The sequence below is a fragment of the Mesoplodon mirus genome (assembly GCF_964341445.2).
Source record: "Mesoplodon mirus genome assembly, chromosome: 6".
Taxonomy (NCBI): Eukaryota; Metazoa; Chordata; class Mammalia; order Artiodactyla; family Ziphiidae; genus Mesoplodon; species Mesoplodon mirus.
This window is the reverse complement of record NC_138982.1, coordinates 60,582,866-60,597,327: the sequence shown is the minus strand read 5'-3', so window position 1 is coordinate 60,597,327 and position 14,462 is coordinate 60,582,866. Positions and strand designations below refer to the sequence as shown.

Below are 14,462 nucleotides of genomic sequence, written 5' to 3'. Positions count from 1 at the left end.
CATTAAGTTACCATTAAGCTAAAATCATTCCTTCCACATGGTACTAAGAAAACCAAACAAACAAACAACAAACAAACAAAAAAAGAAATAGGAAAAAGAAAAAGCTACCCACACATCAGGGAGCAAAACATCTCTAAAGATAAGGTCAAATGTCCCAATTTCCACTGGCATGAGAAAAGATATTCAAATGTTATGAAAAGTTTTTGGAAAGAGAACTCAGTTTTTCATGACACCAGGACATCTTTTAGTTAATTGAGAAACATGAAAATTCAATGATGTGAATTGCCGTTCCCGTTGTTCAGAGTTATGGTCAAGGTGAAGGGCTTTCGTTTCACTCTTAACATTGTTCAGCCCTGGCCACTAAGGCACTACACTTTTAATTAGAACCGAGTCATAATTTATGGTGGGGACTTCGGTGGAAAAATCTGCAAACGTAGGAGTCTCCCATTCTTTCTGAACAGGCATTCAGAAACTTTATGGGATTTCCTCACAAACTGATCTTAAAAGAAATTAGTAATGTGCATTGGATACAATTTTCATTCTCCATAAGGCTAAAAAACGACCCCACGCTGGAAAGCCAGTAGCAGAACCAGGAATTTACCAAGGATGTCTGACACTTAGTTCTGGAACTCACCATCAAGCCTTGCTTCCTCCCTTACAAAAATAAAAGGATACCCACTAAGTGTTTCTATACACTGTACTAATGCCTTGTAGCACACAACACTCCGTCTACTTTTCTCAGGATATTTATAGTTTCCCCTCTCAAGGCTTGTTTTTATATACCGTGGCAAATGATGGATTAAGAGAGAGCAGGATGACACAGAGGGGCCAAGTAGTCTACAAATTCACTGTACCTTGGCACAGTTCTCACATTCATAGTGCTTTCCACTGTCATGTGACATCTGGTGGCGGATTAAATTGGACTTCCAGTTAAATGCCTTGGGACACTGATCACACTTGTATTCCCTCTCTTCAGTATGTGACAACATGTGTTTCTCCAGGCTGTTAAGAGAACAATTGATTTAATAGGACATGGTGACCAAGAACACATTCATAAACAGAACGTCACTTTATTACTAATCCAACTGGCAATTAAAGAAAGAAGAGGGAAAGGAGTTGAGTCGGAGAAGAAAGAGAGGAAACAGGCTTGCAACAGACAAAAGTACGTTTTATATTCCCTAGACTGTGTCTCTCAGCAATACAGAGAAGTACCCCTGTTGTTAGGAAATAAATCTGATTCAGCTAGTAGAGTTTAGGTGCCAATTTAGGGGAATGATAAACAACTAGCGATTTGTCCAGTTCTGGATTCATTACACAGTTCTAGCCGCAACATGTATTGCTGCTACCCACTTAATTCAAACACAAACACTCAAATAGGAAACATTAAGAAAGTGCTTAAGAACATGCAGGAAGCTATTCTATCTAATGTATATAACCCTTACATTCAAAAAAGCACTTTTATTCCTACTCAAATCACCATATGGGAAAGTGAGCTGAAAGCTAACTATTCAACAAGCAACTTCTCAATACAACCAATATAATGGATGGTCAGACAGATGGACCGATGAATGAACATGTATGCATACAGATATAGAAGTAGATATAGATAGAAACATTAACTAGAAAAATATATATATGTATATATACTATAACCTAAGATTATATATATACAACCTATGAATGAGGGAGGAAAGAAAAGTATATCATATTATAAGTGGATGCACTAGTAAAGCCCCTCAAAAGAAAAACAGGGTTAGAATTTTCTCACAAACATAGCTTCTCTATGTTTTAAAGCTTAGACTATTTTACCTTCTCAAATGTTTCCTTCTCTCTCTAAAATTTGAATATGAAATCTGCATGAATATAATGAAAAGTACATATTATAGATCATGGATTACTGTGATATTCAGAAGATGTCTGCAACATTTTTGTTAATTAAACACACACACATAACACATCAGGATACTACTCCCAAATAAAGTAACCAGAGCTCCTCAGAGAAATAGCCTGTTTCAAATGTGAAGCATGAAATACACAAGATGGGCCTTGAACATCTTGTTATGGCAAAAAGCAAGAGAGTTATAGATCGTGTCAAAAAAAATAGGGTGCCAACCTGAAGAGACACCCACTGACTAAAGATGGGGAAATTTAAGCATCAGTAAGAGTAATAATCTCACCTTTCAACGATAATGATACTCAGAAACAAACGGAACCTCACTAGTTACCCCAGGAAGATGCTGAGAAGCCAAATCATTATTCTGAAAACTAGTAAATAAAGGGGAAAACTCATGTACACATCCTGCCTTTCCTATACAAACTGTACTTCAGGGTGAGCAAATAAACAGTGAGGGGAAGTTTCTCTGCATAGAATTAATCCAGATAATAAATAATAAAAGAACGGGGGAATTAGAATACATTCATTTTGCAGCCCCTAAAGAATTAATGAATCTAGGCAATCCATTATATGCCTCCTGATGGAAATAAATGATACCATCAATGAGGTATTCTTCCTAAAATACTGGGCCTGAACCTGATCACAGCTTGGGATGTAACTATGAGTATACAGGAAACAGAGGAGATGGAGAAAGACGTTAAACAATACCAAGGGGATATAATCAGCAGAATACAGACTGGAGGAAATGCTACAGGAAAAAACACTCAGTATCTTCTGCATATAAACTGTAATGAGAAAGAGGGAGGGAGACTTACTGGCTTTGACTGGGGGAGCCTATAAATTAAGAAATATAAGAGGGACGTCAACCAATTGCTATTATGGACCTTATTTTGATCTTAATTCAAACTAGAAAACTCTAAAAATAATGAAATGACTGGGGGGAATTTGAACACCGACTGAATATTTGATAGTATTAAGGAACCATTATTTTTTAAATGAACTTATGTTTTATAGTCCTTACTTTCTACAGACACATACTAAGCCATTTATGAATAAAATGACAAAATGTCCAGGATTTGTTTCAAATAATCCAAAACGAGTATAGCTGAGACAAGATAGGCGTCGTGTGATAATTACTGAACCTGAGTGTATGGGTGTTATTACACCACCCTCTCTAGTTTTGTGTGTATTTGAAATCTTCCATAATAAAAAGTTATTTAAAAAAAAAACTAACTACCAAGCATGCGAGCACTGTTTCTTCCCTATATTTTATTTTTCTGTGAAATGAACATTCTAAGTTTGAGAATCAAGACCTCTGTGTGCCTAGAATATGTTATCCAGTGTTTGTATACACCATGTGCATGGGAGTGTGTGTGAAAAAATGATATGCCCTTTCTCATATCTTGATAAATTAGAAACACCTTTCCATATTTTTCTCCTCCTCAGTTTCCTCCTTCCACTTCTATTCATATTGGCACATGAACTTATTTTTCCTGCCCTATGAGTCAGTCGACTTGGTAATGCTATTCTATTTGAGCACCAGTGGTGATATCTCTGTGAACAAAAGGTACCAGGAGAGTACAGGTGTGTGGAGTCACAAGAATGTCCCTATCTTTATCTACAATATGTAATCCTCTGTTTGTTACACAAGTTGAAATGTTAATCAGAGAGTTAAGGGAAAGATATCAACAATGGCAGTTAACATTGAACTGAGTCAGGGACATCTTCCAAAATCGTTGTACAGATTGCTATTCGTACTACTGTCTTTAGCAAACTATCAAGGCATGCCATTTTATGGTATATATTATATTCCAATATGCATCTCAAATCATAAACTCTGAAACCTAGTGGTAAAAGATTGTCCTATACATTGAGACTTTTTCTTGCCTCCTAACTCCAAGGGTGTGATATTGTTTTAAGAGTATAGTACATATCACAAAAGGGGGAAAAAGATAGCAAAGTAAAGGAAATTTTCTTTTTTTTTTGCTTCTTCTAATCCAGCATAAAACTCACATTGTTCCATGGAATGATCAGCTGTCAGCTAATCAGTGATAGAAAATAAAAAGGCAAGTGGTTCTTGCAAAAGCAAATGTTCATTGCTTTCATAAACACAGAAGTATCCAGTCAGTCATTAATGAAACTTCACTTTTCATAGAATTTTATCCCAATTTATAGAGCTTTGCTTAGCCTTCTGTGTTCAACCTTTGTTTCTCGCCCCTCCCCTTTTTTTCTGGAGGATGGTATTCTTTTCTTAATATTTTACACAAAAGATACAGAACAGAATAATATATCATGTCAAGAAAGGAATTCTCATTTGTTTAACGTATAAAACAATATCAGTTTCAATAAAGTGGAAAATATTCAGGGCACATAGGTTCTGCACTGGCTAAATTATATAACCCAAAATATCACCTGGATGACTGATATCAGGCCACATAGTGACATGATATATCCATCTGGCTGAGCTACTGAAAAGTGAGTTTTGAGGGTTCATCCAATGCCAGATAATTAGGTTTCCTTATTGTTTTCTACTGAATGTTTGACTGAAGGAGCTAAATTGACAGTTGGTTTTGGCATTGAGTAGCACTGACTCAGGCTTAATCTTATACCTAGTCAGAGTAAGAAGTTTTCTCCACCTAAGAAGTATTGCTATACCCAACATTTTAGTGTTCAGTCTGTCAATTTTTGTTTTATAATGCTGTCCATTATTTTTTATAACAAAATAGAAAGAGATATACTTACTCTCTGGCATCATATGGCTTTACAGTATAAGTACTTTTCTTACCTGCTGGTATTTAGTAGCAGGTAAGGAAAGTATTTTCATTTTGGTTTTTAATTTGGACACAATGTATTTAGGAGACATACTGTGACGGTTTTTGATTACAAATCCATGTTTTACCAAACATACATAACAGATTTATTCTCTATGTGGGTTTTTATTAAGTAGTAAAGATAAGTTTAAAGGGTACTGGGAAAACCCTCTTAGCCCCCAAAATGTTTTCTCTCTAATAGCTAGATTAAGCCTGAATTTTCAAAGCTAGACAGATTCATTCTTTTGACTCAGTCTCCTCAAGGAATGGGTTATACTTGATGCCTTTTTGGTCATCTATGCATTAAAATGGAATGAAACCCTTTCCTATGAGAAGAGAGGTGCGGGGCAATCAACGGAGGTGAAAGGAGAAAGAGGAAGAGGAGGCACTAAGGAAAGAAAGGAAACAAAAAGGTAAATTAAAAGAGGTGAGGTGTCCAAGACAAACTGTGAGTAATTCACATCCTTGACTAAGGCCGGCTGATATACTCCCATACCCATTTAAACACAGTGTTTTTATGTTCAGTTGAAATTCTGATTATAGGTTCCAGATTTAAAAGCAAAGTAATGAATACAATTATTAAAATTGTTTGTGGACCAAGGCAAAAACCATTAGGTAGAAAAAACAAACAAACAAACAAAAAACTTATTAGCTGGTTAAACACCTTTCTGATCTGAAAGACCATTTTGTAGCATAATTTTCAATATAGTTTTCAAAACATAGGTTCCAGGGTTGTTGTTTTCTTTAACAGAAATTTAAAAAATGTTCTTGAACTAAATTCAAAGGGCTATGAAAAGTTAATATTATCACTGAAATATGATTTTCGTTTTGGTAAAAATAAGTATTATAGAATTATTTCATTTAGATCATGTTTACTTTTTCCCTTTTTGAAAATTCAATATTTTCTTCACTGAACATGCTTCTCTTATTCTTTTATATATGTGCAGTTTAGATAAATAGTTGAAATTAAATCCATAGATTACACTGATCTATCAAAAGACTACCTATCTTTCATTAAGTAAGTACCAGCACGGTCTCTTTTTTATTGTCTAAATGTTTCTAGAGGGTCGCTTCTCTGTTTAGTGTATAATTAGATTAATTAGCATCATTGCTGCCTCCTCTACTCTTGATACCTCCTCTAAGTTACGGTTTTACTATAATGTTAAACTTTCAATTGCCAATAACCCTCCTTAAATAATGAAAGTATTATTTTCTATCTGGCATCAAAATAACTAATTCTAACTTCACTGCAAATATTTGACAGGTGAGAATTTCCAGGGGGAAATGATTTCCGAACGTGTGACTAACACATTTGTCCAGCTCATTGCTGTTCCAAATTTCCCATTTGCATCAATTCTGAAAATTCAGCATAAACATTTTACTGTAAAGTAAATAAACATGTTTTTGTAGTGCAACATGCCATGTCTAACCTTTGCAAATCGGGAAACACTTGGTCACATTCCTTACACTCCTGAATTGCATGTATCTCTCGGAGGTCATTTTCACTCTCGAGTTTTTGTTGAAAGTCCTCCTCTACCATTGAGAATGCCGAGTGGGGTGTGCTGCATGGGAACTTCTGGTGATCCGCTAGTTCAGCCTTGGACTCAAAGAGCTGGTCACAGTCCTCACAGCGGTATTGCCGTTCTTCTGTGAAAATAATTCAGGTGTTATCAGAACTAGGTGATCAGGAAGTGCCACCACACACTGGCAGTTCTTATCGAATTACGGAAGACATAATAGAAATTATTTGGTTGTCCTTTCCACCACTTCCATTTTAACATGGATTAGAAATAGTAAATGTAGGGACTTCCCTGGCGGTCCAGTGGTTAAGACTCCGCACTTCCACTGCAGGGGGCACGGGTTTGATCCCTAGTCGGGGAACTAAGATCCCGAATACCGTGCAGTGTGGCAAAAATAAGAAAAGAAAAGAAAAAAAGAAATAATAAATGTAAAGAAGCCAGGACAATAATAACAGAAGTGATTGCTGTGGCTCTCGTATAGCTTTCTTATCAGATAAAACTTTATGACGAAACCCTTCCAGGGTTTAATATTCACAGGATATTAAAAGTCATAATGACCACTTACTGAGCATCATTATGTCCTCAATCCTGTACATGGATTATTGATATTCCTAAAACCTGACTGTGAGGAATGATATGTCAGATTTGTATCCCAATTTTCAGATGAGAGTATTGATGCTCAGAGAAGTTCAGTAACCAGTCAGGGATCATAGAGCTAAATGGTTATGTCAGACTTTGAACACACATCTCCGTTCCATACCCTTGTCGCTGTGCCATGTTACCTGGACGGGACATGGGACAGAGTCCCTATCTGAGCCATACTTAAGCCTGGCTAATATCAATAAACTTGGAAATGCTGTGACATTTGTCATTACTTATAATGTGACACAGCATGATTTTAGCACTTTTCTAGGCTCATTTATGTTCCCTCAGGGAGAGTGCTAATTGGCATGGCTTCGTTAAATAGCCAGCATATCATGCGTTTGCACTTTAAATCACTAAGATAAATAAATGGTAATAGTGGGGACCAGAGATAACAAGGCTATGGAGTGTCAGGTAGTGACGCCATTGTTTCTATTCTTTTTATTGGAATAGCTTTCAGCCCACTCATGAGGCCATACTATGCACTGATCACACAGATATCATCACAGAAGTCCTGCAAACAGCTCACAATGCTGAAAGACACAGAGGACAACAACACGATACATCATCCCTGGGTTACAGACCTGCAGCCAGGACCTATATCCAGTTATTCATTGACCGAACGTTTTTGAGGGAATATTTTAGTCACCTACTGAATGTGAGGCATTTTGCTAGGGAATGAATACATAAGAAACCCAAGGGGATACACATGTGAACAACTAGTGTGATACATCTTATGACAGATGCATGCACAGGCCTAAATTAGGAGCCCAGAGGAATATACCAAATCCATCTATCCTGAGGAAGAGAGGTTCAGCAAAGATTTTGTAATGAGGAAGAATCAGCCAGGTGAAGCAGCATGAGGGAAGACATTTCAGGCGGTGGGAATAGCATGGACCAATGATGAAGGCAAGAAAGAGCAGGGCAGGCTCGTGGAAAGGCAAAGCTATAGTAAAGTGTGACAGGTTTATAGGGTGCATGTAGGGGAGGAGTGGGAAATGAAGTTAGAGAGGGTAGCAGGTCACTAGGGGCTTTTTAGGTCCATGCTAAGAAGGGTACAGAAAGCCACTGAAAGTTGGAATGCCCCATTGCAGCTTGAGAAGCCAAGCAGAGAGGTCAAACGGGTCGCTGCTGCTGTGATCCATATACGATACTGGTTTAGTTTAAACTAAACCAATAACACAGGGGCCAGAAAAGTAAAGAAATTAGTATGTAGATTCAGTAGGGTTTGTCACCTTTGGACTTGGTTAAAGAAGAGGGAGCTATTTTAAAATAAATCACCTCAGCTGTAAGACAGGTTTCTCAATAACATAAACTAGGTAATGGAAACGTTTCCTATAGTTTGTGACACTATTCACATGTTTAAGATCTAAATTTAGGATCTCAGCCAGCAGTCTGAACACAAACAACCTCCAGGCCTATGAAAAGGCATAGGCTTTAGAGACAGCAAGACCTTGGTTTGAATGCTGCCTCTACCACTTTCTAGCCATGTGGTCTTGGCCAATTTACTTAGTCTTATATGGCCTCATTTTCCTATCTGTATAATGGAAATCATTCCTTTCTTACAGGTTTGATCTATGTCTAAAAGACTAAATGAGACACTAAATGGAGAGCATAAAATATCTAGCATACAGTAGGTGTACAATGCATGTGTTTTATTTTCTCTTTTCTAAGAAACATTAAATCCTAGAAGTATGAAATACAAATCACCATGTAAACATTATAAACAGTATATTTAACATATCGGGTATATGTATGGATATGGGTATGACACAGTGAAAATGAAAAGCAACCGATGGGTTCCAGAGTGTTGTAAAGGCAGGTAACTTATGAATGGTAGCCCTAAAAGAAAAATAGTCACCTCTATTTAGGCTTTTTAGAATAGTACAGTAACCATTTATATTTAAAAAAAAATAATTGTTTGAAAACCTTTTTAAAGCAAACATTCACTGATGAAAGATGCCTTGTACCAGAGACAGCCCAAATTAATTTTTTTTTTTTAATCATCTGAGCACTCCCTGCTGTCAAAGAGCCCTTTCCCACTGGGTCAGGCTCCCCATTCAGGCTCAAATTCTACAAGGCTAGTTAAGAAGTCTGGGTTTCTGAGGCCATTGACTTGTCACAGTTTCTAAGAAGAAAACAAGTTCCAAAAGGCTCCTCAAAATACAACTGGTATAATCTACAAAGAGGCAGAATGCAGCTCAGCCAAAGGAGAAAAATGTTCAAGTAAAGAGCCAGCCAACAGTGGTAGCTTTCTTTGCAGGAGCTGCAGATGCAGAGGCTGAGTTTCTCCTGTTTGGAATGCCAGAGAGATGGGAAGTGGAGCCATCCTCACCTCTCACTGGTAACCCTTCCCAGTGGTCCTTCCAACTATAAAAACACTCTAGAGACACCACTAGATTATGCTAAATCAAATCACATTATATGAGGGGAGAGAAACAGGAAAAAGAAAGAAAACAGTCTTAAACGTTCATCCCGATGATACAAATCAATACAAATAAAATTTCCTTTTATTCTTACCTGAATATACATCCCTAGTAATTATAATTCTTTTTGATCCCCCCTTCTTTAATTTAGAATAGGTCTCTGACAAATACAAATTCCTCTGGCTCAAAAATTTCCTCATCTCTACTTTTCTCCCAATCCTCATCCCTCCAGCCCTCTCCCATATGCTCATGTTGGCTAGGATTTTACTCAAGTAGAAATACTTTTCCCAGTACTAGAACATTAGATGGGAGAAACAACTGCTAGATATACAAAAGCCCAAGCCCAAGTTCCCTGAAATGACTTTTGTCCAGTGAAAGGACTCTCACTATAGTCTAAGGCACTGACACAAGGTTTACCTATGTGATGTCTCAGTCCAAATATTCAAAATTCCTCTGACCTCCATTTCAGAGAAGACCTCTGCTTACTTTAGCTTCACCGTAATATTAGCCAGATGTCAGACCAAGAAAATAGCTACTCTGTGAGAAGGAATTTCTTAAAACTGACATTGACTACCCAGGGAAACTAACAAGTACCAAGTGTGATGGACCCTTTGGCATGCTCCATCACAGTCTCCAAATGAGGGTGGCGCGGATGGTGGCATGAGTGGTACTAACCGTGGATATCCGGTGCCATAGTGTCATGGGGATAGTCTTCACTCTTCATGAACAGCAGGAGCTCCTCTCCTGGTGCAATGTCTGCAACTACTCTATAAAATATCTTCAAGAGACCATGAAGGGGTGGGGGGAGAGAAAGAGAAGTGAATATTAAGAAAGGGCAAGATATACACTAAGATAGCTGTACATTTTCCCATACCTTAACAAAAATATTCCTTTTTATTTTCATCTAAAGAACTAGCTTTCCTGTTTTATACACTGAGAACTAGCCCTCTGATGACAAATGGAAAGCTGTGACTCTCATGCCAATTCATAAATCTTTTCCAGCTCCCACTTCACAAATCAAATTTTCTTAATGCGAGGCTTGCTGTGTCACATACACCCTGTGTAATGTTTAACAAAGAACAATCCCTTCTCTGAATTCCTTACTCTAGGGAGCCACACACATACTCAGAGAGTTGAATGTGTCTTGCGTTATCCAGCAGTGGACTAGCAAAGACTGGCAGGGGCACAATTACTCCCCTCGAGCATGTTCTCAAAAGTAGCACCTTCTCAACAAGGAGCTTTTAAGGTAATAGGCTGAAGGGACACAACATAAAGAATCATGACAACAAAATCTGTGTAGAACATAGTCAAAGGAGAGCATTTTGTTTTTTAAAAACTTAATCCCTCTTTTACCAATCAAAAGTGCCACTCACGGGCTTCCCTGGTGGCGCAGTGGTTGAGAGTCTGCCTGCCGCTGCAGGGGACACGGGTTCGTGCCCCAGTCCGGGAAGATCCCACACGCTGCGGAGCGGCTGGGCCTGTGAGCCATGGCCTCTGAGCCTGGGCGTCCGGAGCCTGTGCTCCGCAACAGGAGAGGCCACAACAGTGAGAGGCCCGCGTACCGCAAAAAAAAAAAAAAAAAAAAAAGTGCCACTCACAGGTCCAGGACCTGCCTTCATGACCCAGATACTGATCCCACTCTTTGAAAGCAGGCATTATGCCTTCAATTGATTCCTTTACCAGGGTTTGGGGGTGGTGCTTACTCCTCTTACTTTCTAGCAAAATGCTGATGAGAGGAAGGATTTAAGAAATCCATTAATAACTGACTAAAAAGCAGTGGAGCAACTGTGGAAAAAACCCTGACCTATAATTTCCAAGAGCTGCCTACCTTTCCCCTGACCCGCGTGGTTACCCTAGGTAGGTCATTGCCCAATCTACTTGTCCAGGATTCCGGGTTTCTTCATTTATAAAAGTATTTAATTCTGATTTGCCACATATAAAAACATCAAATCATTATGTTGTACACCTGAAACTAATATAATGTTATATGTCAATTATATCTCAATATAAAAAGGATTTAATCATGAAAATATTTGAGGTGCCTTTCCTTTTTAAGATAATATGTTCTTAGTTTTTAATTCTATTCTAGGATTATTTATTAAACAATGATTCTGTAACCAGATAGAGGTTATGAAAGAAAGAATAAAGTTATACAGTTAACTGGTGAAAATGAGAACAATTACATTCACACACACTCACACACACACACACACACACACACACATACCACCAAAAGCAACAATGGCAACAATAAAACTAGGGATTCAATTCTGCTCAGTCTCAATGCAACGGGGAGAAAAACCACATAACACAAATTGGCACACCCTACTAAGAAATGGGAAGGATCTATTTTGAGAAGACATTGCTCTATCTGTGGTTTCTTACAGGACCACTTATTTCAAACTGAGAAAAGTTGAGTAATTTAACGTTTTATAAGATCAACAGAAATGTGCATAGCTTTAATTATATTTATCTGTTTATCTCTTGAAAAGCAGAGGACATTAAACATAAGTACGTGCCTCTTCATTCCAGTAGGTGGCTCTAAACTCCAATTGTTTATTTTTCTTTAAAAAGACCAGAGTACAAAACTGTGCTAAATTCAAAAAATAACTCAATGAGGAGTATTTTCTGCTTAGTTTCTTTCCTGTCAAAATAAAATCATTTTTTTTCATGCAACAGTAATTTAACCACATGAAGTTGCTTTATAGAAAATAATGCCAAACATAAAATGTTGCCCTAATATAATATAACCTAATATTCTTTATCTCTATCCTTAGATAAAATCCAGGCTATCTTAGGAAAATTACTCTTTGTTATGTGGTGATTCTATAAAAACCAGAGAATTAACAGTTTGTATCTTATTAACCCTAACGTTCACATTTTCCCTTCTCTGGAAGTACACTCAGAGGAATAATTCTGCTCAAAAAGTTACCAGATTTAAAAAAAAAAAAAAAAAGTGTGCGTTTGCTTTTTCCCCCTAAACTTTCCAGTTAAATGCTTATTAGTGCCCTGTTTCATTCTAGAGTTCTATTTCCCCTTAGAAAACAATAGACTTCTCTCAACAGTTTGAATCACCTCTTCTTTTGGCATCTCTCAAAGGTTTAACTTATTAGCTTCCTTTCCAACAACATGTTGATATTTGAATTGTGACATATTAGAACTTTTCAGTGGCTTCTCGGAAACAGTGAGGTTAAAGAGACAATATTCCGAAAGACCGTAAAACAGTACAATTGTCTCTGTTGGGGAATGCTGCAGAGACACACATGCCAGATCATTGGAAGAAAGTATTATGATATCATTATTTCTTTTGAATAATAGAGTCCACTATTAATCATGTCTCTTTTAATTCCATTTTAGATTTACTCAATCCAGTGTGAACAGTCCAAGAAACAAAAGAAAGTGATAGATACATTGTAACTATACATTAGAAAGATAATTCTCTTTGCCGGGACATAGATCACTACTGTAATTTCCCTTTAAGTGTCCAGATTGTCATGTGAACAATACTGAGCGCATAAAAAATAAAAGACACGGAAGAGCATTGATGTTGGCTTTATTTACTGGAGGTAAAAGGTGACATTCCAGGCCACGAAAGGCAAGGCAAAGCAGAGTGGGTTTTAACTTCAAGGTGTTCTTTTCGATTTTAAGTGAATTTTTATGGTGCTCATGAAACTGAGGTTTGAAAAGAACTGGCAAGAGCCCGAAGTAATGAGGGCAGGTTCTGGGCATGCTTCCTCATATCGCAGTAAGAATGTGCCTTGAAGCCCCATCTACCACCCTTAGAAATCCAGTGCTTTTTTCAAGGTGTTGTCACCACTTGCCATTTCATTATATCTCAACTCTTTGGATTTTACAGAGACTTAAGCAAAATTATGTCTTTGCTCTTATAATTACAATGGTCCCAAAGTGTAATTTGAATGCTTGAATCCAGAGATGTCTACATACAAAGTTGGTTTATGTTCTAGCAATAACAATATACCAGCAGGCGTTTGAGAAGTGAGAGAAATAGTTTAAATGAAAACATAATGACAATTTGTTGCCTCAAAACAATTATGTGGGGGAAAGATGGAATGTAATGTTGGAGGAATCAAGCCTTTCAGAAAAAAACGTTATCGCATCTATGCTTTTATATTAGAAAATGGGTCTTTCAGCAACTAAAAATATAATAAAGAATGGAAGTGATTTATGTAGCTTCTCCCGCAGGTTTGTCTATTAAGTATGCTTGACCATGCTTATAAAAATGTTATCATAACATCTTTAAAATCAGTGTATTCTCAAAATTTCGGCTATATATTACAGTCCTATGAATTACATGTCATCTGAGTTATGTACCCGAAGCAGAGACACGACTAATATAACCTCTCCGGGTTTTGTGTTAGATAAAAATGGAAGGGAATCAATTCCTCTGTTAAATTCCATAAAAGAGTTAACAGGTCTCTTCCATCAGGGAGTTTTATGGAAAAAGTTATCTGGAACCAAAATAAAAATGTCCTGGATCTGGGATTTTGTGATGAATTCAACTCAGGTATTTAAAGAGGGGCTCAAAATCCCACTTAGAAAAAGTTGGAATGGATACAAAAGGGTTGTTGATTTATTATTTTGCTGTATGTCTCTCAGAATGCTCTACTAGAAGGGAGAACACAATCTCTCCCAATATAAGGTGAAAAATTAGAGGAATGGGGCCTTTTAGTATAAGAAAATAGGATTATATGAGAATCCCATTTTTTAAAAGTCATGATAAATATTTTTAAACTGTGTTAACTCCTTTAGAGTTTTCTATTTGGTAGCTAATACCAAATTCCAGAAACACAACATGTTATGAACATGACCTAACTCTCCATATATCGGAAACTTTTGAAAGTTGAGGTAGTCTTTTCATTTTACCATAGGAAAAATTTAATTTTTCCAATATCTTGCTGGACTCTTTTTAATTTTTCCAGAAAGCTTTATCTCTGTCCTTGTAAGTATGGATATTATAACTAAATCCCTGAATACTTTAATTTATAAGAATAAATATTATAGTAAAAGGTTTAATAGATCTTTCTATATTCTTTATTTTAAAATTTGCCAAAATATCACGCTAGTGAAATTTCTTAATATTTTTTAAAAAAATTCTAAAGCATTCAGATATTTGAAGATAAAACGAGAAATCCCTCAAATTGTTCACTTT

The 14,462-nt window shown here is 36.9% G+C and overlaps 1 protein-coding gene across 8 annotated transcripts in view; it reads right to left on the bottom strand.

The window, feature by feature from the left end:
• LOC309806369 (histone-lysine N-methyltransferase MECOM) overlaps positions 1-14,462 on the bottom strand; it is a 168,319-nt gene that overhangs the window by 38,133 nt on the left and 115,724 nt on the right. For all 8 annotated transcript variants that reach the window (XM_082625161.1, XM_082625164.1, XM_082625163.1 and 5 more), the window contains exons 3-5: positions 9,968-10,070; positions 6,135-6,351; positions 855-1,002 (exon numbers count right to left, since the gene is read on the bottom strand). In XM_082625161.1, the coding sequence (XP_082481287.1) occupies positions 855-1,002; positions 6,135-6,351; positions 9,968-10,016 (414 nt within the window). In that variant the 5' untranslated portion in view covers positions 10,017-10,070. The remainder of the gene's footprint in view (positions 1-854; positions 1,003-6,134; positions 6,352-9,967; positions 10,071-14,462) is intronic.